This window comes from Pungitius pungitius, chromosome 4, assembly GCF_949316345.1.
Source record: "Pungitius pungitius chromosome 4, fPunPun2.1, whole genome shotgun sequence".
Taxonomy (NCBI): Eukaryota; Metazoa; Chordata; class Actinopteri; order Perciformes; family Gasterosteidae; genus Pungitius; species Pungitius pungitius.
This window is the reverse complement of record NC_084903.1, coordinates 10,129,613-10,150,344: the sequence shown is the minus strand read 5'-3', so window position 1 is coordinate 10,150,344 and position 20,732 is coordinate 10,129,613. Positions and strand designations below refer to the sequence as shown.

Genomic DNA, 20,732 nt, shown 5'->3' with positions numbered 1-20,732 from the left:
TCATAAAACACGGTGGAAAGTGGCGGGGATGCGCTGCGTCTGCATGTCTCCGGCGGCTCCAGGTGCGCGCACAGGACACGTTCCCACCAAGTTGCGAGTCGTCCTCCTGCAGTTGTAGGAGATTTCCCACATTGTGCGTAATTGGCTAGAAAATCATTCGTGTGACGAAATGCATGTATTGGGGACAGCGACTGAGCAGTATTTCAGTCATCAGCTGACTGACCGGTCCGCCCACACACTGCTCACGCGTACTGTGGGGAGACCGGGGCTGGTGGGCACAGTTTGTCCTACAAAACAGATGAGATAAATATGGCATCAATTAAACGTTCGCATTCATTGGCGGATTTGGTGGAATGGTGGGTTTCTTCTACTAATACTTTTTGGAATTTAAAAATGTAGTCCCAAAATCGGTTTCACCCCTCAGAGCTAATAGTTTAACTTGTATTTATAATATTTATCCCTCTGAGCTGAATTAATGACTGCAACGCCTGTTCAGACAACTTATTGAATTCTATAAATAAAATTCATTGATGTTTTAATCCATTATTTTTTTCCAGCGGTCTTAATATAAATTGTATTTAACAATGTTTGCTTTTTAACTCAAAGATGTCCTTCTCCTCAGGGAAGTGGCCATTTGAGGGAATTTCAAGACTCAGATTGGTTTGATCTTGTATTTTGTGGCATTGATGACAAACAGAAGGAAGAGCTCTGACTCTGTGATCACCATAAAGTACCTTAATAAGGATCAGATGTTTGCAAAGCTTCATTATTGTGTGGATTAGTTATGGATGTGCTGGGATGAGTGGATTCTGTGGTTCTGCATTCAAGGAGTCATGGCTGTATCCACTTATTTCTCAACTAACAACAAGTTTAAAAGATTGCACAGGACTTCTGGTGCACCACAAATGATGGCTGAACTGCACAGGAATGTCTGAGTCTCTGCTGGAAACTGACTGGGCTGCATTAAAGTGCAGCATCTTTCCATATTTATAATTCATTTGGTGTTTTATTTATATTTTTATTTATTGGACAGGGACTGCACAGAAGAAAACTGATGAAGGGATGTTTTCTCGTGTAAACACAAAATTATGCAGGTCGTACAAAACAAACTTTCGATATGCTACAACCTTTTTATTTTATGTTTTAGTCGCTCATTTTGCAAAATAAAATCCATCTAAATGGCAAATTCAGGTGTCACCGGACAGTACCTGTTTTTGTTTGAAATATTTAGCACAAAGTACCCATACTGAAACTACAAATATGCAATACGAAGTGAACTTGATCACAGAACACATCTCTGTTGGCTCTTGCTGGATTGTAATTGAGGTATAAGTTTTTCTGTCTTTGCAGCACTTGTAGATAACTACAGTTATCTCTGGTGGAGCTAATTTATTCACAATAGGTAAATTAAGCCCAACAGAGGACAGATTATGAACAATTAATATCATATTGTGGAAGCCTTATATCTCTTTAAAACATAGGCTTTTTATTTTTAGTAATGATACAACTTTGTGACAATGCATTTATCGTCCCTTACGTCACATGATTGTTAGAATCATATATATATATATAATGTGCAGAGTTGTGATGTAAACTTTAAAAATAGACAAAAGTCAATCTACACATGCTGAGTGGAGGTTGGATAAGTTAAAGAAACTGCTGTACCTATTTCAAATAGTGTTGCGACGGTTCCAACTCAATCTTTAATGCATCAAATGAAACTCTGAGATGTACTGAGAGCTTTAAATGCACTACGACTGCAGTATCTTGACATCACCACAGAGAGTCATGTATGTGTTGGTCCATGCTCGGTTCATTTCTGGCATCTATTCAGGCACCGTTGCTGAGTTGAATGGTGGCTCCCTCGTTGGCGTTGGCCTGGTTTTTGCGTGAGATATCCCAAAGTGAAGCTAATGCTAACATGTTAGGTGTCTGGTGATGAACAACCCCTATCACGATTAGCATTAACTTCAACCTGGGACTGGATTTGATGGCGTTTTCATCAGCCACATGCCAACCTCAGTGGTGTTCAGGCTGTGTGGGAGATCCTGCAGGGGGGGACAGAGACACTGATCACCGGGTGGCTTGGAGAAAAGATTTGAATTTGTTTCATTCACAAGTTTCATTATGAATAAATTCATAAGCTGCCTGACCGTATAAAGACAAAAAAGCATCAGCTGCAACAAGTGAAGTCACACATGAATGCTTCAATAATTCTAATAAATTTACAATATATATGACTTTGTATGCCGAATATTTTGCAGTCCATTAACTTTTCGTATGAAGGATCTATATGTTCATGAAACACATTTATGAATACAGAACTTTAGCCTGTAACAGAGAGTTAATGTGGTAAGTAAAACACTTCTTCCACCGCACGGCCATTGTTGTTTTTGTGGTAACCTAGGTAACAGAAACAACAGCAACAATATCGTAGATCGGGGGACTAAATACAACAACATTCATCTTTACCTGCGCCCTCACTTCACTGCCTCTTTGCTTGGTAAACACGACATCACTTTACACAATTGGCAATTTGAAGAAAAAAAAAAGCTCCTTACGCTGAGATTGAAGACGTCTTTTGTGAGATTGAAGAGTTAAAATCAGGTATACATGAACAGGCGTTCACAGAGTTTGAAGACTACAATAGTCCAGGTGTGACGAGGCAGCTGCAAGTAACAGTAAAGCTTTGTTTCCGTTATCTCCCTACAGAGAAGTCATGAGGTATAGCAGGATGTAGCAGGTGCGGTTGTATTTTGATTCTGGTTTAGGAGATACTAATGTGAGAGGAGCTGTTGCCAGAAAGTAATTGTGTCTGTGTGTTTGTTGTGATGGTAGATGGTTACTGACCGCTCTCCACTTCCTCTTTCAGCAACGGGTGTCCCTCTCCATCTTCTTTCCTGAGTGTCTCTCTCTCTCTCACCCCCTCTCTCTCTCTCTCTTTCTCTGTTCTGCCTGCTCTCCACCTTCTGTATTTGCTTTTTATACACCCGCGTGTGACTCATCTGAAATCCCCCTGTTAACAGAAAGATGATAAAAAAGAAATCACACAGTTTTTAGTAAAAAGCAATTTATCATTTATGTAAATGTTTTGCCTAGAAGAGAAACTGAATCAATGTTTGACATCATACGTTATTTTGAGTCACTGATATGTTAAAATATGCAACACTTCAGAATGAAGAAAAAGAAAAATGAGATCACTTCCAACTCATTAAATTGATGTGATATTTTAGGAAATGTATAAAGATTGATTAAGTAAAAGGGTCATCCATCAAACAGTATCTCTGGATTGCAATTATTATAGTTAACTTGTATTATTTGATTTGTATAATGTTTTATAATTATTTGTGCTTATAGTGAGAAGTTATTGAGGATATGGGGATATGTTGTGGGTTTGTCACAACCAGAAGCTCCTCCCTTTCCTTTGTGGATTGCCCTGTCTTTAAATCATTTGGGTTTGAGTTTCTTCTTTACAGTCCTGTGTAAACTTAAAACCTGCTACAACCAAAACAGAAACTCTTTAAAACTGCACTTCATACGCTGGTTCAAGTTAAACGTTGCCAACAATCCTCTAGCAGGATGCGATAGTAACAAATGTTATTTATTATTAAGCAGGTCAATGCTAAATAGAATGTTATGAAATACATACATATTCATACATGGGGCCTTCACACAAGCCTTTAGGATTTCCATGCAGTTGGAATGAGGTCACATATACATACACCACTTTGCGGTTTAAAGCGACACACGCTCAAGGATTATTTCTGGTTACAGTGTGTGTGAATGACATCAACTGACAGGAAGGAAACATGGACCTCAGCTGTTGCATAGCAACGGATTTCTGTTGAAACAACCTTACAAGATGTGTTTCAGACAGTCAAGGATTACAAAGGTTATTCAGTTAGACAGCATGAGTTATCTTTATGTATCGAGGCATGTAAACGTGTTCTTGAACAAATACTTGTAAATGAGCACAGTTTGACTTGTTTAAAATAATATATCACCCACAAAAGAGTCTAAATAGGTCAATGGGGGTCAACTCAACTATGTCAGAACTTCAAGACTTTTTCAACTACTTGCGTGGACCCGCACACAGGAGACAGTAGTGGAAGAAGGGTTTTAGCACGCCTTTGATGAATGAGACTAGGATGATACTGATCAAATTGGGTTACAGTTAGTAAAAAGTAAAGTATTTGAGAAAAACAAGGTTTTCTTCAACACAACACGGTAAGTAAGGGACAAACAAATGGTCAGTTGGTGGGAAAAGCATTCTTTGAGGCGACATAATGTTTATTATTTTCTCTATCTTTGTATCTTAATTCAATTCAATTTATGTGTAGAGTTCATACGATCACTGTACAGCATTCAACGTCCTTTATCTCAGGTCCCTCGTATCAGTGAAGGAAGAACTCCCCCCCAAAACCAAACTTTTACACCAAACAAAGGACCAAAAGTGCAGGGAACAGAGAAGGGACCCTTCTCCCAGGATCTCCACATGCAATAGATGCTGTGGGTTCAGAAGTTAATAGAATTATAACATTTACCCCTTTCATTGGACGAGGGGCAACTTGAACCTTCTAGTGGCGGCCGAATGGGAAAAGTCTGTACGGATCACCAAAGACCTTAGGTTTCATTTTCTGGGATTTTGGGTAATCTGGTCCAATTTTGGGACATTTTTATATAAAAGGTTGTGGACATTTCCCACTGAAAAAAACCCATAAATGACACCCAGTTGTTGAAACAATACGGTTTGATTTCCTAGCAATGTAACAGACTTTTCTCTCTGCGACCATTTCATTGAAGTCATAATGATGCTAGAAACTCTCTCATATGTTGAATCACAGACCCATTTCTTATCCAGCCACCTGTCCAATGCATTCACATTATGACTGTGCAGGGTCGTGAGATGAACTGGATCTCGGTGTGACGGTTAACTGGGTGTTACCAGTGGGGGATTTTGACAGCGACCCCTTTTCAATCAAATGAGTGTGATCCTGCAAACTATCCTGGTGATGTACACCATGAGCAGGCCCAGAATATTCACTGTCCGCACTGTTTGCTCGTGGTAACCCGGTAACCAAGTCATATTGTTCTGTTTCTCAGAAGACAAGGTGCCTCCCCATTCATTCTCACTATCTATTCCTCCCCTCCCGCTCTGCTCCAGCGCCGCGAAGAGCCTCACACAACCCCCCCATTCGCACACTCGCTCGCTGGACGTGTGCCACGGGGGCCACGTCACATTCCCGTGAGTGCGCTTGAAGAGGGAACACGTTTCGAGAAGACACATCGGCGGGGAAGTGGGTGAAGGGAAAGGGCTGAAAGTACATGAAGAGGCGGGGGAAGAAGTGGCGACGTGGCGGGGACCCTCCCGTTCACCGGTGGAAATTCACAGTGTGTAATAAGCCAGCTGAGGAGACTTCAAACACAGGCCTCACTCCTTCTGTCTCCTTCCTCTGGTAGATTAAGCGTTGACGGAGGAAGTCGCTTCTAATTTTCCCCTTTTGCAAAAAAAAAAAAAAAGAATAGTATGATCAGAGAAGGTGATATCACATGAAAACGTGTGCCGAGATAAAGAAGGAGAGGAACTGGCATCAAATTCAGGGGTCAAGCAGATCCTAAACATCAATATCCTTGACTGCTTTCAATTATTCTTCTGGAGTGGTGGAAACCAGAAACAAAAGCCAAGGTGAAAGTTTGTGTATGAAATGATTTCATGAGAGGCAGAGCTCTGCGTCGGTGTTTCCACGTGGGCAAACCGCTCTCGATCTTTCTGTCATATGTGGTATCTGCATGAGAGGCCCCGGCAGACGTACAACTGATGTGATCCGATGACATTTCCAGCTCTCTCTGTCGTCATCTTGTCTCCGAGTCCTCAAAGCGTGACATGTGAGACACGCAGTTTGTTGTCATATCATCAACAACATGGATTTAAGACCAAAAAATCAGCTGCTGCTTTTACTCAATAACCAAATGAAACAACTGATGAACACTATGAAAATGACACAAAGGCAACAAAGCACAGAGTTGAGTCTTTACTTCTTTCACTGCAACGTACCAAAACTGTTCGGTTTCCCCGATCAAAACCACTAGAGCTAAACTTAGCAGGTTTATAGGAAGTGTGGGTGAGCTTAAGAAGGGGGAAAGACCGTCGCTGGTTATGAACGATTCAATTCCACAAACTATTTTGAATATACGCACAATTCTTAGTTTCATTGGTTATTATTCAATGAAATATGGGGGTAGCCCACCTGCAGAGCTAAATGTCACTTTCATTTCAAAATGTATTCTATTAAAGTAAGTTTTTAAGAAAATGCTAAAAGTATTATTTTAGACATAATATATGTATGTATATGTGTGTAAATATTGTTGAGAATTATTTTATTTTCAATGCTTACGAATAAAAAAAGAGCAATTCTAACCTTTGTCACTATGACATTGTGGATATCAGTTGACATGGCAACATTTGCGCCACAAACCGCTTTTGTTTCATACCTAGTTTGATTAATATCTGTGTCTTTGAAAGATACAAATTCAAGCTTGTTAATTGTTTTGGTTTTTCCTTTTAGTCGCTGCCAACCATCAGAAACCTTTTTACCAATCAAATCTAATAGTGACAGAAACTGACCTCCACAGTGTATTTGAATTAATCTTTTCAGAAACATTAAGTGTTTCAGACACTCACATGAATTTCAAAAGCCACATGTATTCAATGTGTATGTATGTATGTATAATTAACCCACATTTCTTTCGTTATTGCTGTTTTTTGTAAGTTTTTTAATTGGTTTCCGAAAAGTAGTACACTGAACAGTGTGTATCATTTAGGGTGATCTTAATAAGGGGGAAATATGGAACACAAATGTAAAGTATGTTATCTTAAATGTAAAATCACCCGGAAAAAAGATTTGTTCTTCAAATGAGTTGTTTGTGCCAACAAACAAAAGTCTTCCTCTTTCCTTCGGAGTCGCAGCAGCCATGTTTCTACAGTAGCCCAGAAGGGACAAACCAAACCCCCGACAGCCATTCACACACTGGGTTAAAATCTACAGTACAACCTCAGCACTAGATACCACATATTTAAGTACAATTTGAGGTTAATTTATTTCATTCAATCATTTACATTTCGTTCTACACTTCTACATGGAGGAGGCAATACTGTACATTTTCATCCACTACATGTACTTGATAACTTTGGTTACTTGTTACGTTTGATATCAAACTATTAATAAAAACAATTAACTCAGCGATTAATTAATTATATATATAATCATAGGTCCATTCCTACAGCAGTATATAATAAAGTAGCTCCATATTTATTGCAAGGGTTAAAGTTTCGAAGTAATTCTGGAATGGGTCATTCTGAATGAATACCTATACTTATTTATACTTAATTATATTTTGATGGCTCTACTTTTGCTTGTCAGCTTTAAAGAAAAACACTCCAAATGCTAAAAAAAAGGACAAAAGATGTTCCAATTGTTTGGAGAATGAGCAACACTGCTCTCTACCGGGAAAGGTCATCTACTGCAGCTCAATTTAAAAGAAAACACGTTGTTGCTTCAAATCTCAAAAGGAAGGTCAGTTGTTCTCAAAGCAAATGCTGGTACTGAATTTTATCCCCTGAAAATTGCATCTGTGATTTGCTTTGTTTCAATCGCAGGTCAAGTAAAGGACCAAATCTGTATTAAAATAATCTCCAACTAATGTAAAATCGATTCTTTTTTGAGTAACATTTGATCAAACGACAGTGCATAGCTGTTTTAAGAAATCATCCTTCCATAAACAGAGGTAGGATAAGTGTAACCAAATTACGTCTACGGTTTAAATGAATGAGCAATTGAAATTGTTAGGTCTGGTCTTTTTGTGGGATTTAGCAGTCTTGTGATATGAAGTTACAAATACAAATGGCCAAATTTTGCAAACTCAAAGCGGCGTTTCACTGCGTTCATTTTAGAACAATTTTACTCGACACTGGTGTGAAATCATTGAACAGGACATTTATTAAAGGCTTGCAAGCATGGAGCAGAGTTGAAACACAAGTCATGATTGAAGCTTACTCAAAGGTTTCTTTCTTTAGCTTAGATTTATTTAGTCAAAGGTGTCACAATCTGTGCGCCCTCCTTCCACGGAGGGGTTGCTGAATCAGCTTCCGATGGTCACTTACACATCACAGAGAGGAAGAGAGAGAGAGAGAGAGAGAGAGAGAGAGATTGTTGTCCGTGGTTGAAGGAGACAGAAAAGACCACCAAGTTTACTTGATCAGCTCTACATTCCACATCAGAGCGTTGTCATAAATGATTAGAAAGACAAAAAATGAAATTGTAAAATGATGATATATATGTATTTACATATATACATAAAGTTGGTACTTCATGTACAATGCCAATATTTACGCTCCCTCATGTGGTTCAAAGATTTACTGCAGATTTAAATGTTGAAGAAGGGACCATAGAAGAAAATTTATTTTGTGATGGCTTAAGAATTAAAGCCAATGTGTTGCTTCTTTGTGGTTTAGGAGTCTAAACAGAGATCATATTTATATAGTCTTTCCTCCATATATTCCTACATTTTCTAACAAAATGTTCAAACAAAAAAAGCGTTAAAGGACTGCATTTGAGAACATAAATGTGCACCTCTAAAGAGAAAACACCGATTAGACTCTTCTTGCTAATGAAACCTATAAAAATGCACACAAAAAATAAAAGTAAACTATATTTTCATTAGTAGTGTAATTCGTAACTTTGTTAAACGATAAGCATAGAGGTCAAGGTGATTTAAACAACTTTGGGATGAAGATGAAACAACATTTTGTTAGAAAACAATTTTGCCAAAACGTATGTTTTAATGTCCATCGATGTGTTCAAAGGAAGAAGTGTGTGTTGCAAGCTCACACAGGAAAGAGAGAGAGAAAAAGAGAGAGAGAGAGAGACTATAACAGCAAGTGGCCACTCCTTCTTTCTTTATCGCCTGCTCCATTTCTCCCACACACAAGGCAAATAAAGCAGGTAAGGCAACCGCTTTACATTTACAAGCAAATAATGTTGAAAATGAAAGAAGCTTTTTAACATGGACTTTAAAAACGCAGGTAACTCATGACTCCTCAACGTCTGGTTCAGTGAAGATTCTAGAAGTGGCCGTGTGTGGAACCAGGGGCCACAGCAGCTTCAGGTAACGTTGGCCAGAGGAGTGCATTCATGCATGTTGTTCTCATTCCAGCTGCACGCAAACTGCTCCGTCTACATGTACAATCAGGCAGGGCCCCCGAGGGCCCCAGGAACCCGGAGGAGATAAGAACGGATTTCTTTCCTCGGTGTTTAATGACGGCCTAAACAAGACACGCGCCCTGTAATCTGTGTAGTATGCATGCGCTTTTAAAAAGTCAGGTTGTTTACTTGAACATATGGCGAAATCGTTTCACTCATCTGAAGACAAAAAAATCTGGTTCTTCAAACGTTAACAGGTTTGGGAGCACACCTGTGGTGGTTGTTGTTGATGAAAGTCGCTGCGAAACTCTTCATAAGTGATCAAAAACCAATGTGCTTGGTGGCGAGGAAGAGATCTGACATAGATTGCTCTGCTACACTCATGTAAGACGAAATATAATTAGCGTTAAAAGCAACCCAAAAGATTGCATAGCAGGAAACACAGTGGTGAAAAAGTAAGGAAGGAAGTGTGTGGTGACATTACGCTGTGATGTGGACACCAGCCAGTCAGAATGAAATTTGTATTCAAGCAGGAGTGTTTCACTTTTTTCATGTGGGTTAAAGGTGAAATGGATACAAAAATAAAATAAATAAAGCCCTTTTGGGATGCTTTGATTGTCTCGTCAAATCCCAGCAGAGAAAAAAACGACCCTTAAATACATAAATGTGTGTTTCAGCTCCTCATCTCAATGGCCGATATGAATGGGACAAAGTCTCCAGTCAACTTGCTTCCAACCAGCGCGAGCAGCTCCAACAGCACCTGGCAGAACGACGCAGTCCTGGGAGTCCAAATGGCCGTTACTTTGGCCATCTTCCTGGTGAGAAATCATCTTTAAATATAGGACGCATGGAAATAATGCAACGGGAGCTGCATAATGGCGTGGTAATAGTTGGGATCATCTATTGGTGATGACCTTTGGGGGTCCAAAAAAAGGAAACAACCTTGTTTGGTGCAAGCTGGAACTCCAGCTGGAACTGACAGTTATGGCGATGATGCAAGTGTCTCATGTCTGTACTGAAAATGTAGGCAGAGGGGGGGAAGGGGGTCTTATTTATGTACAGGTAGCCAATACGCAGTGTAACGCACAACCATAACTTCTCAGTTTCACACATTGTTTATTACAGCAACATATATCGTCTTCACTGTTTTTCCTGTTGTCCTCGTATTTCTTTGGCCTTTCACGGCCATCCTGGGCCAATTGGCCACATCTTTGTTGAGAGTGTTTCCCTAAAATGTGCAAATGTCCTCAAATGCCTGCCATGCTGAATGACCTCGGTTCTCTCGGTCTCCGGAGGTGGGCGTGCCCCTGAACGGGCTGGTGGTCTGGGCTCTCGGATTGCGCCACAACCGCTACCTGATGCGCAGAGGCAGCGGCGGGGAGACGCGCGCCGCCAGCAGCTTCCGCATCTACGTCCTGAACCTGGCCCTGGCCGACCTGGTGCTGCTCGTGCGCATCCCCCTGATGTTGGGATACGTGGGCAACAGGAACAGCTGGCCCTTCGGAAACATCCTGTGCCACCTGACCATGTTCCTGCGCGTGCTGGGCTTGTACGCCTCCGCCTTCCTCCTGTGCGCCGTGGCCCTGGAGCGATGCCTGTGTCTGCTGAGGCCCGTGTGGGCTCGCCTGCGACGCCCCCCCTGGGCCGTCCCTCTGGCCTGCGGCGTCTTGTGGCTGATGGCCACCGTCTTCTCTGCGCCGTACCTGTACCACGCCGTCCTGAACAACACGGCGGGGAGGTTGCAGTGCCAGGAGAGCGGCGAGTTCAACGTGGGGCTGTTCGTGACGGAGACCGTGGCGGGGTTCATCTTGCCCCTGCTGGTGTTCTTGGGCAGCAACGTGGCCGTGTTGCTCAGCATCAGGCACGCGGTGCCGCTGACGCCGACCTCCTCGGGCCCTTCCACGAGCCGCAGGATGACCCGGATGTACCACTTGATGTTCCTCACCATGCTCCTCTTCCTCACCTTCTGGGTGCCGTATTTTGTCTGTCGGTTCCTGTGGGCCGTGGCTCAAGGCCGACCGGACCGGAATGCGCTGTTTAAAGGAGCATCGTTGGGCAAATACATTTCTCTGTACATGGTGTACATCAAGTGTGCTCTGAACCCGGTGCTTTACGTGTTTGCTGCGCGAGGATTAGGCAGCGCGATCCGGGCTTCGCTCGTCTCCACTATTGAAAGGCTCTTCAACGACGACTCCTCAGAGTCCATACGTAGGAAGTCCCTCAAGAACTCTCTGAAAAACTGACAAATATAATCCAGAGAAAACATCTGTTTTTAACGTTTAACTTGCGGATTTTCAGTTTTCTTTTTCTTGTTAAAAACAAATGCCTAGAATGATTTTGGAAAGAAAGTGAAATCTCATAAATATAACTTTTAGCTGGTTCATCCATTTGCTCATATTTTCCTAAAAAGTGAGCTGCGTTTATGGAACAGAAAGACTTGAGTTACTGGATTGCAAAGTTTATGCTTTAGGCCACGGCCTTCCAAATGTGTTCAAAAGCAATTGCAAAAGCACAAATAACTCATATTTCCACATTTCTTATATGTATATCCTTGGCATTAAAAGGTTTGATTCCTGATGATGACACTAGGTCTTTCAGAGACATCTTATGTCCTGTGATTTGTCAGACAGCCGCTACGAGTGAAACGTTGCACGACGAGGAATGTGCGCCTCAACCAACCCTGAACCCGCCTTGGTTTCGCTACTGTCAGCCAAGATAAATGGATTTAACTGTCGGTGAGAGTACATGGCCAAAGATGTGAGGAATGCTGCTTCTGTTGCAACGCGCTAAAGGCCGGGACATACTTGGGCATCAAAGTGAATTCATGAATCATCTTGTCTGCTAACCCTAATGGGCAAGGAGCACCCTCATGGTAATTAGCCAATGCAAGTCTCCTTTACCCAGAGTAACCTTTTTCTTCCAAGCTGACGCACTGAAAGCCTTCATGCACCATCTCTGCTGTGTTCCGAGGAACGGGATACGGAGTTTATTTCTTATCGGTGTCGCAGATCCATCGATCTACGGCGCTCATGAGGCCCAAACTAAACACGCCCTTGTCTATGCAGCCGCCTCGTTCTGGTTGTACCGCACGTTAATGAATGTATGTGTCGTAGAGGACTGAAGCACAGGATGCTGAGGAGGAAGTAAATGCTGCAGTGTGCATAGATCAATTTATGAATGTTTTTGGTTAATAAAGGCAAACCTTTTCTGCATTTTCTTTCTATATTAAAACTTAAGTGAATAAAAGTCAGTGTCTTTAAAGGGCATCTGTTTAAGGACAAACGATCAAAATCCATTTTCACTTTTCATCCGCACACATACGTGTCTTCAAGATCCAGAAGAGAACCATTTTAATGATTAACAACCACTAACTTTATTTGCAAGTACAGTATTTCTAATGAAGTGTATGTATTTAGGCTCACCTGAAGAGCATTGAGCTATCTGAACATCTGTGAATAACATCAGCTGACAGGGAGTTTACAAACACACCTAAAGCCAGGGTGTGATCACAGGGATATTCGGACAGTATAAGACGCCATTACAACACGTAAACATGTTCTAGGACCCAGAATGCAAGAGTGAACTTGAAAATGGGCATGATACAACTCCTTCGAAGAAGATTGATCATTTAATTGTTTCTTAAAATAATTGTTGCTTGGATTGCTGTCTGCTCTAGTATTTCTTCTTATTGCTACTACTGCTGCTGTTGTTGTTACAACCAAAGTTAACTTTTTTTAATTTCTTCACATGGGGGCTACAATTTTGAAGGGTGTAGTTATATTATTGAAAGTTTTTCCACAACCACACAAGATGGAATTTTCTTTTAAGACTTTCCTCGTACACCAAAGCTCCAAATGAAGTTTGCATACTTCTTCAATCAGTGACATTCCTTTAAAAAATACACACATACAGTGATTTTCAGCCCAGTGTAAGCAGGGATTTGGGGAGGGTTGTGTCTGAGCAAGGTGCAGCACCGATCGTGGTGAAGCCAGGGATAAAGAGCTGATCGGCGTGCTTGCGTGCCTGAAGAAGCAGCGCCTGTGCAGCCGGACCGGCTCCGGACGTCTGCAGGACTTCTCCCAGTTTCCGGGCAGTGGTCTCACACTCGCTGTCTGGTAAAATTTTTCTCAATCGAACCTGTGAAAAAATATATATATATATATATATATATATATATATATATATATATATATCTCAAGCACTGTCACTACGATGTTTTGTAAAATATTTTTTAAACCTTAAACAGAGTTAAAGTTTAACAATCCTAACAAGATCAAACAAGAAAACACAGAACAACAGATGTCTGCCTTTTGCAATACGTATGAACAATTATTTTCACAATTTTACAAAGAACTTACACAATAGAGCATGTCCAGACTGTTCGGTAACTTTGTAGAGGAAGCGCTAGCACAGACATTTTACCACATCTTATTCACAAAAAACAACACGAACACTTGCAAAAACAGCGAAAATGTCTCACCTCTAATGTTTCATCAGTTCGTGGAGGAAGCGGGGGAAGATTGAGATCTGCTTGTTCAGCAATCTGTGAAATCTGTGTTAGCACAGGCAGGAAGGACAAGACAGCCTGAGTAAGATACGGTAAGGTAAGGCCTTTTGGTCATCAGCTAATCGATTATATAAACACACAGCAAGAATGCTGCAAATCTCGGCTTCCCGTTTACAGCTCAGACCTACAGTGGGTACGGAAAGTATTCAGACCCCTTTTAACCCCGTTTCTGTCGAGAGAGGGGTGCTGAGTGTACATTAATGAGAAATAAAACAAACGTTTTTGACTTTAGCAAATGGCTGCAATGAAACAGAGTGAAAAATGTAAAGGGGTCTGGATACTTTCCGTACCCACTGTACTGTTTAATCCAGAATGCAAACATTACGTCCCCCCCTCCCCCACAATACTGTCCGATTTTTTTCAGCACGCTGCTGAAATGAGTCAACGAGTGGAGACTGTGGTAAAAACACATTGGTCTGAGCTGATGAAGTACATGTAAGACCTGATAATAAAAAAGCTACGTTGCAAAAATAATTTATCAAGAATATCCTTGCGACAAAGCTCCTCTCCTACAAACGGATTGCAAATGAAAACCTTAACTTAAAAAGTAATCAACTATCAGCTACAGAATAGAGTTATAAACTACACCCCATACATTCAAATACTTGTGATGCTTTGCACCTCTTTAGCGTACTCCTCCTCCGCCTGCTCCCTCAGCACACTGCACGAGTGCCGCAAAGAGACGTTCTGCTTTTCTGTCGTCTCCAGAGCACGGACCACCGCCCTCAAGTCTTCCTGAAGACCCAGAGAGGAAAACAAGACGTCAAGTAACACAGTTGCAGACACTATTTACTTACAATGATTGTCATATTCACACACTTTTATTCACAGATAGTTGCACTGCATTCCAGTAGGTCTCGTCTCTGTATTATCTGCATTTTTTTTGTTTTAGAAAAAGATGACTCTGGACCATGTTTCAAGACCAGGCAAGACCACGGGGGCAAGCAGCTGTGCATTGTTTGATTTATCCATTACTATCCTGACCGCGATTGCTCTTAGAAAACAAAGGAAAATTCAACTTTGCAATACTTGTTGTAGATTTCATCAAACATGTTAAACACATCACATTAGGGCAACAGAAGAGGTGAAGGAATTGGCCTCTTCAGACTGGATTTGTTCTTACCTCCAGAGAGCTCAGACTTGTCTTTCCCACCACCAACTTCCTGGCCTCCTCCTGGCGCCGTTGAGATGATTGCTCAGAATCAGTTTTTTTTTGCAATGGAACTTTGAGTTCTGAACATTGAGCAAGAAACCTAAAAAAGTTTGGGAAAAATTTAAGTCATATTTTCTATTGCTCCCACTCTTTAAATGAAAATGGAGGCGTCATGAAATACACAAGAGAGAACCAACAACCACAATTACATCATAACAGTCACACACCAATAGTTGACACGGTGAGTCAAACACAGGTCCGAAACTACCTCAGAAACCCCAAATCCTGCTTTGTAGTACAACCCCCCCCCACCAGATGACAAATTAGTTTTTCGCATAAGTGTGCACACCCTCTTTTAAATGGGCGTGGGAGGTGGTTGAATTAATTTAATTCAAACTCATGTTAAATAGTCAGTACACACCGGCCATTGTTTAAAGGGATTCTGATTACCGTATTTTCGCGACTATAAGGCGCACTTAAAATCCTTTTTTTCCTAAAAAAAACGGCGGGTGCGCCTTGTAATCCGGAGCGCCGTATATATGGCTCAATTGGTTGATCCATACTGGTTAACGAGGATCCATTGGAGGGAAAGTCTGGTGCCAGCAGCCGCGGTAATTACAGCTCCAACAGCGTATTGTAACGGACTGTGTTTTCATGTTCTGGAGCGGCGTTGCACTTTACAGAGTTTTGGGATGGTCAGTGTAGGGCGCACAATGTGACGTCACTCATATAATATCCACATTAACATTTGAACAACGTTACCATGGGAGTGAAGAGTTTTCAGAACGCTTAATAACGTTTGATTTAGCACAGCCCGATCTAGTGGATGCATAACGTAGCCCCAGTCAAACGTTTTACTGCAGTTACTTCTATGCGCCTTGTGATCCGGTGCGCTCTATATATGAAAATAGTTCTAAAATTGGCGATTTATTGAAGGTGCGCCTTGTAACTCAGTGCGCCGTATAGTCGCGAAAATACGGTAAATCAAATTAAGTTCAGTTGTTCTAGTACTATTTAGTTTTGCCCTACAGAAGAACCCTGATCCGCAATAAGCTTCCAAAGCATCCGAGAGATCTTATTGTTGAAAAGTATTATTCATGAGAAGGTTACAAAGGAATTCCAAGACATTTCATGGAACACAATGAAGACAGTCATCGGGTGGAGAAAATATGGTGACATATTAATAGTGACATTACAAAGAACTGGATGTCCCTCCAAAAGTGATGAAAGGACTAGAAGGGAATGGTAAAGGAGGCATCACAAGAGGCCGACAGCAACACTAGAGGAGCTACAGGGATTTCTGGCAAGTACTGGCTGTGTCCTACATGTGAAAACAATCTCCAGTGTCCTTCATAGGTTTGGGCTATGGGGTAGGGTGGCAAGACGGAGCCTTTTCTTACAAAGAAAAACATCCAAGTCTGGCAAAAATGACCAAAAATCAATAGAACACTACCCCAAACGAATGCGGGCTGTAATAAAATCAAAAGGTTTTCAATTTCTTCCCCCCCCTAAAATATTTTCTTTTATATATATTTTTTTAATTGAATTGTTTACATGATAGGTCCTATTAACGGTGTAAAAAGATAATAGACATGACTCTTCTATTGATTTTTCCTTTTTCTTTTACAAATCTTGGAATTTAAACTGGGGTGTTAAGGCTTTTTATATCTACTGTACATATCAAAATCAACTGACTTCTTGCTCACCTGGTTTTCATTAGGTTGAGATGTTCCTGGATCCCCTTCTTCTCTTTCTGCCTTAAAGCAAGCGTTGCTCTGGGGAAAAAAAAAGTGTCTTTACAAAGTCTATTTTCTACTATTATTTAATGCATGATGTCATTGGCTGGGCGAGTACAATTATGTCTGCCGACCCATAGCAGAATTTGAGAGTGATGACTAAATCAATATTTGGCTAATCGCATCAACTTGGCAGTGCTGTTTGATGAACATTAGGTTTATGTTTGGGACTTTTTTGTGGCATTTGGGTACAGCAATCTTTAGTTACTCATCAGTCAACATACCTGCAATAAGAACCACAGCGTTTCTGGTGCTCTCTGCGCGTCACACAGACTTATTCGCGACATATTAATGTCAGTGTGGAATTGTTGTGCGTGGAAAAATAACAAAATGATAATCTAAAAGAATTGAATTGCACATTTTCTCAGTGGAGGGGGGCCCATGTTAGAATGGTAGGGAAAACACACCAGAGGTAAAAATAAGTAGGTGTGTGAGACCAGACACTCCTTAGACGTGCAGATCCATCTAATGCTTTTCCATCTTCCACATACTCCACCTTTCCAAAGCTTTTAAAAAGCGAAATATCTCTTTTACAGTTAATCACCTGATCTTTTTTGTCTTTGTGAAGGTAGCAAATAAGCCTCACCATTGAATTAAATCAAATTAGGAAAACACATCTTGTCAGATTAACAACAATGAGTGCAAGTCAACAGAGAAACTCACAGTATTGACAAGTCCATTATGTTCTCCAGAGCAATGATGGAGGATACTGGCATCAGCTTCCACTTTTCCTCCTTTTTGACTTTTTTTGGGACTGAAAATGAGCCTTCAGCTTTGTGAGGGAACAAATAAGAGCAACACAAAGAAACAACATTGCGGTCGGTTTGCTAGCGTGTTGAACTATTATCCCTGCAAGGTGTCACATTCATACATTTGAAAATAAAGGCCAGTGTGCTTAAGAGAGCTCTTCTAACCTTTCCTCTTCCGGGATGGTTTTGGTTGGGCGCCACGGTTGCTTTCACTGGACTGCGAGTCCTGTCAAACATCAGCAGTGTGTGAGGTAACCTGGCAGGAAACCGCTAGACCGACATCAGCTGGCGTGGTTTCCGTGTCTTACCGGATGCTCAGATGTTTGGGGCACCATCGTCCGATCGGTTATTTTCTTGGGTTTCGTGTTAGGTGCTTGTGACGAGGCCCGGTTTGACCCTCTCGCGGGCTTCATGGCTGCAGACGTTAGCTAGCGATAAGTGAGCGTAAAGCAAATTAACGTGACGCTATGTGACGACGCAAGCTAAACTAACGTAACGTTAGCTTATCGCTAACTGAGCCAACCCTAAAGAACACTCGTATTACACACCTTAACGAATACAATCGCCAACTGTTGTTGTTGTCATCCGCCGAGATGCTATTTCGCGCTGCTGTTTTCAAACGGTTGAGAGCACATTCAACGCGCATGCGCGCAGAAACTTCGAATCCCGGAGTTATGCTCGACAGGCAGCTGATGAGGTCGACTCAAACCACTCGGGGCTTCTTATTGACAAGTTTATCAAAAACTTCGATCCTTCGGAAAAAAAGCAGCCATAAATATAAATTAAATTTAGCCTTTTCACAACGTCACGTCAAAAATGCCACATATTAGCCTGAAATCAGGGTATAGTGAGCTCTCTCTCTCTCTCAAAAATGAACCTGTTGTAGTCATTTAGTTTCAGGGTGCCACTAAAAATGTGGCAAAGGTGGGAACAGGTGATATTTTTTTCAACAGCATTAGCAAATACAACCGCAGTGAAAACAAATGAGAGAATAGGTAAGGGAGCACTCAAGTTGAATTCTTTTTTTTTTTTTGTGGATTTATTTTTATATTTCACCACTAAATGAACAAAGCAGCATTTGGAATTCTTTGTTACGAATCAATTGCACCTTAAAAAGAAACACATCTTCATTCAATCTGTGGTACATATTTCACTTACTTTTTTGTAGCCAATTAGAAATAGACCTTTGAATCCAATGACACCATGTGAGTTTATTGTTTTTTGAAGAGAATGAAAGAATCCCTGACGAAAAATGTAATATCTCACAAATTTGTTTGCATGTAAAATAAAAATGAAATAAAATTCCCGACATGGCAATTTATTTTGTTTGCCTCTTCAACGATGTGGTCTTGTTGCCGTTTCAGTAGGACATTGTCCACTTCTGTCTCTCAGGTCCATCACACCCTCCATGGGAGGTGAAATTTGCCTGTGAAGCGTCCATGGCTGCGCAGGTCGAAGGGGCTGAGCACTTTCCTGATACCCAGCATGTTGCCGAGTGCGATCTCCTTGAAGGTCCAGGGATTCTGGTTGTTCTGCTCCATATCAACATGCTTCTTTTGTAGAGCTGCTAGACTTTCTCTGGTCATCACCTGGAGGAAGACCACAATGCAAGGAATTATTGGGCTATTTTTTTGTCAATTAACCCTCTAAAGGATCTTTCTCAAATCAGTCATCTCACCTTAGCAGGGAAGGGTAGCTTCTTTGCCACTTCAATCAAGATTTGCTCAACCTCCCCGAGCTCCACCTTTCCTCCCACTTCCACAATTAATCGACCGTAACGGATGGGTGTCACATAGTGGTCGATGGCTCCCTTGCCCCCACCCATGCGCTGACCCAGACCTTTACGCGTGATGGGCTTATATGGGCCGTTGATGCGCCAGCGCGCAAATGTCGTCCGGGAATCCATCTTGCGGTTGACGGTTAGACGGATCATCTCTATGTGACCCCAGTGAAGGTAGCCCCCTCCCATGGCCTGAGTATTAGAAAGAAAGAGGGAAGTCACTTGAAATGTTTCTACAGATAATATGTAACCATTGCCGTTACCAGCCAGCTGACATACCGTGGCATGGGCTGGACTATGACATGTAACGTTCTGTTCACAGACATTGATGCTTCCAGCAGCTGTTAGATGTCACTAAACTAAAATGAAAGTGAACAAAAATGTACTGACCACAATAGCGTACTTTCCTGTCGTGAAGGTATTTGCTGCCTTTGCTGGACCTTGGATATCCCGAAGCTTCTTCATCTCTTTCTTTGCTTTCTTAAAATTGGGCACCTTGTTCATAAACTTCAATTTAGGCTTCTCTGGCAGCACCACATCTTTAGAAACAAGAGTATGGAATCATGAACATGGACATACAACATCATCATGCAAACAAGTCTACTCGAACAAAGCCTATGTTTTTCCCCCACGTGTACTGTGTTTATATAAAAATGGAGAAGAGAATGAATGATTACCACTGTAGTCTGGCGGCATTTCAAGTGTCTTCAGACCGGCAAACAGGACTTTCAAGTGGCTGTGTAGAGGACCTGTGGAACAAACAGCAGAATAAACAACCGTCATGTAAACCTGCTAAAATCATACCTCGGAGTATAAATGTATGAAATTGAGCAAATGCATCTTCAAGAGTTATTGTCAGATATCAGTTTAAATCAATTTAAAAATTGAAACAGTGGTCTTATTCATCTTTTTCTGCTGTACTTTTGCCTCAGTAAAAGGGGAAGCCTATTTTATAATTGTGTGCGGAATCAAACTGCATTATAGTGTGCAGACTGACTTACTTGTGTTAACATGTGACAATGTAGCATTAATCCAGGATAAAAAAAACAACTTTAATTTCGTCACTGGTCTTTAACGAAACAGCAAATGTGCACAGCCCATGCTAAAACAAACCAATACATATATCTCAAAGACTTTAAGAGTCACATTATGAGCTAACTTAACGTTAACTGTTGACGCTGGACGTCATTTTACGTCCCCGCTAGCTACGTGGTGTACCTTGTTGGTGACCGTGTGCTCGACAGATGCCTCCCAATCCACCGACTGCGACTTTGATGAAAGAAAACATGTTATCGCTGAGAAGGACACTCTAAACACCGAACGGCCACTTTGCATGTGCTATTTATGCCAGCATTTTACGATGGCAAACTAATAAAAACTGTTGTGGACAGCATGCCCTGTACAAGGTCGCTGCAGTGCTACTTCAACTTCCGGTAGGCGGAAAGTCACTTCCTGTGTGTGGTCTTTCACAATAGAGGTATCTTTAT

General features: G+C 41.4%; 3 protein-coding genes across 3 annotated transcripts; 1 reads left to right on the top strand and 2 right to left on the bottom strand.

The window, feature by feature from the left end:
• The first annotated feature begins 8,949 nt into the window (after window positions 1-8,949).
• On the top strand, window positions 8,950-12,312 carry LOC119198165 (C5a anaphylatoxin chemotactic receptor 1). The gene is made up of 4 exons (XM_037455079.2): window positions 8,950-9,002; window positions 9,083-9,165; window positions 9,878-10,018; window positions 10,496-12,312. Exons 3-4 carry the CDS (start codon window positions 9,890-9,892, stop codon window positions 11,441-11,443), a joined length of 1,077 nt encoding a protein of 358 aa, XP_037310976.2. The 5' UTR covers window positions 8,950-9,002; window positions 9,083-9,165; window positions 9,878-9,889; the 3' UTR covers window positions 11,444-12,312.
• A 284-nt stretch (window positions 12,313-12,596) lies between these two features.
• On the bottom strand, window positions 12,597-18,170 carry cenpq (centromere protein Q). The gene is made up of 9 exons (XM_037455090.2): window positions 18,014-18,170; window positions 17,774-17,893; window positions 17,631-17,691; window positions 17,380-17,488; window positions 16,627-16,695; window positions 14,891-15,020; window positions 14,389-14,502; window positions 13,681-13,752; window positions 12,597-13,337 (listed from the first exon to the last, which is right to left on the bottom strand). Exons 2-9 carry the CDS (start codon window positions 17,876-17,878, stop codon window positions 13,119-13,121), a joined length of 879 nt encoding a protein of 292 aa, XP_037310987.2. The 5' UTR covers window positions 17,879-17,893; window positions 18,014-18,170; the 3' UTR covers window positions 12,597-13,118.
• Window positions 18,171-18,399: 229 nt separating this feature from the next.
• On the bottom strand, window positions 18,400-20,687 carry mrpl16 (mitochondrial ribosomal protein L16). The gene is made up of 5 exons (XM_037456129.2): window positions 20,464-20,687; window positions 19,923-19,994; window positions 19,636-19,784; window positions 19,144-19,437; window positions 18,400-19,054 (listed from the first exon to the last, which is right to left on the bottom strand). The coding sequence occupies exons 1-5, from the start codon at window positions 20,531-20,533 to the stop codon at window positions 18,863-18,865; spliced, it is 777 nt and encodes a 258-aa protein (XP_037312026.1). The 5' UTR covers window positions 20,534-20,687; the 3' UTR covers window positions 18,400-18,862.
• Between the last annotated feature and the right edge of the window lie 45 nt (window positions 20,688-20,732).

What these genes read in the sequence shown, in the direction of transcription:
- mrpl16 (XM_037456129.2), bottom strand. Translation starts at nt 20,533, where the DNA reads ATGTTTTCTTTCATCAAAGTCGCAGTCGGTGGATTGGGAGGCATCTGT. An exon ending in AGCACACGGTCACCAACAAG is followed by an intron (nt 19,995 to 20,463) that starts GTACACCACGTA and finishes TTTGTTCCACAG; the next exon opens with GTCCTCTACACAGCCACTTG. An exon ending in CAGGAAAGTACGCTATTGTG is followed by an intron (nt 19,438 to 19,635) that starts GTCAGTACATTT and finishes TCTAATACTCAG; the next exon opens with GCCATGGGAGGGGGCTACCT.
- cenpq (XM_037455090.2), bottom strand. Translation starts at nt 17,878, where the DNA reads ATGAAGCCCGCGAGAGGGTCAAACCGGGCCTCGTCACAAGCACCTAAC. An exon ending in CAAGTCTGAGCTCTCTGGAG is followed by an intron (nt 14,503 to 14,890) that starts GTAAGAACAAAT and finishes CTGGGTCTTCAG; the next exon opens with GAAGACTTGAGGGCGGTGGT. An exon ending in AGGAGGAGTACGCTAAAGAG is followed by an intron (nt 13,753 to 14,388) that starts GTGCAAAGCATC and finishes GTGCTAACACAG; the next exon opens with ATTTCACAGATTGCTGAACA.
- LOC119198165 (XM_037455079.2), top strand. Translation starts at nt 9,890, where the DNA reads ATGGCCGATATGAATGGGACAAAGTCTCCAGTCAACTTGCTTCCAACC. An exon ending in TTACTTTGGCCATCTTCCTG is followed by an intron (nt 10,019 to 10,495) that starts GTGAGAAATCAT and finishes CGGTCTCCGGAG; the next exon opens with GTGGGCGTGCCCCTGAACGG.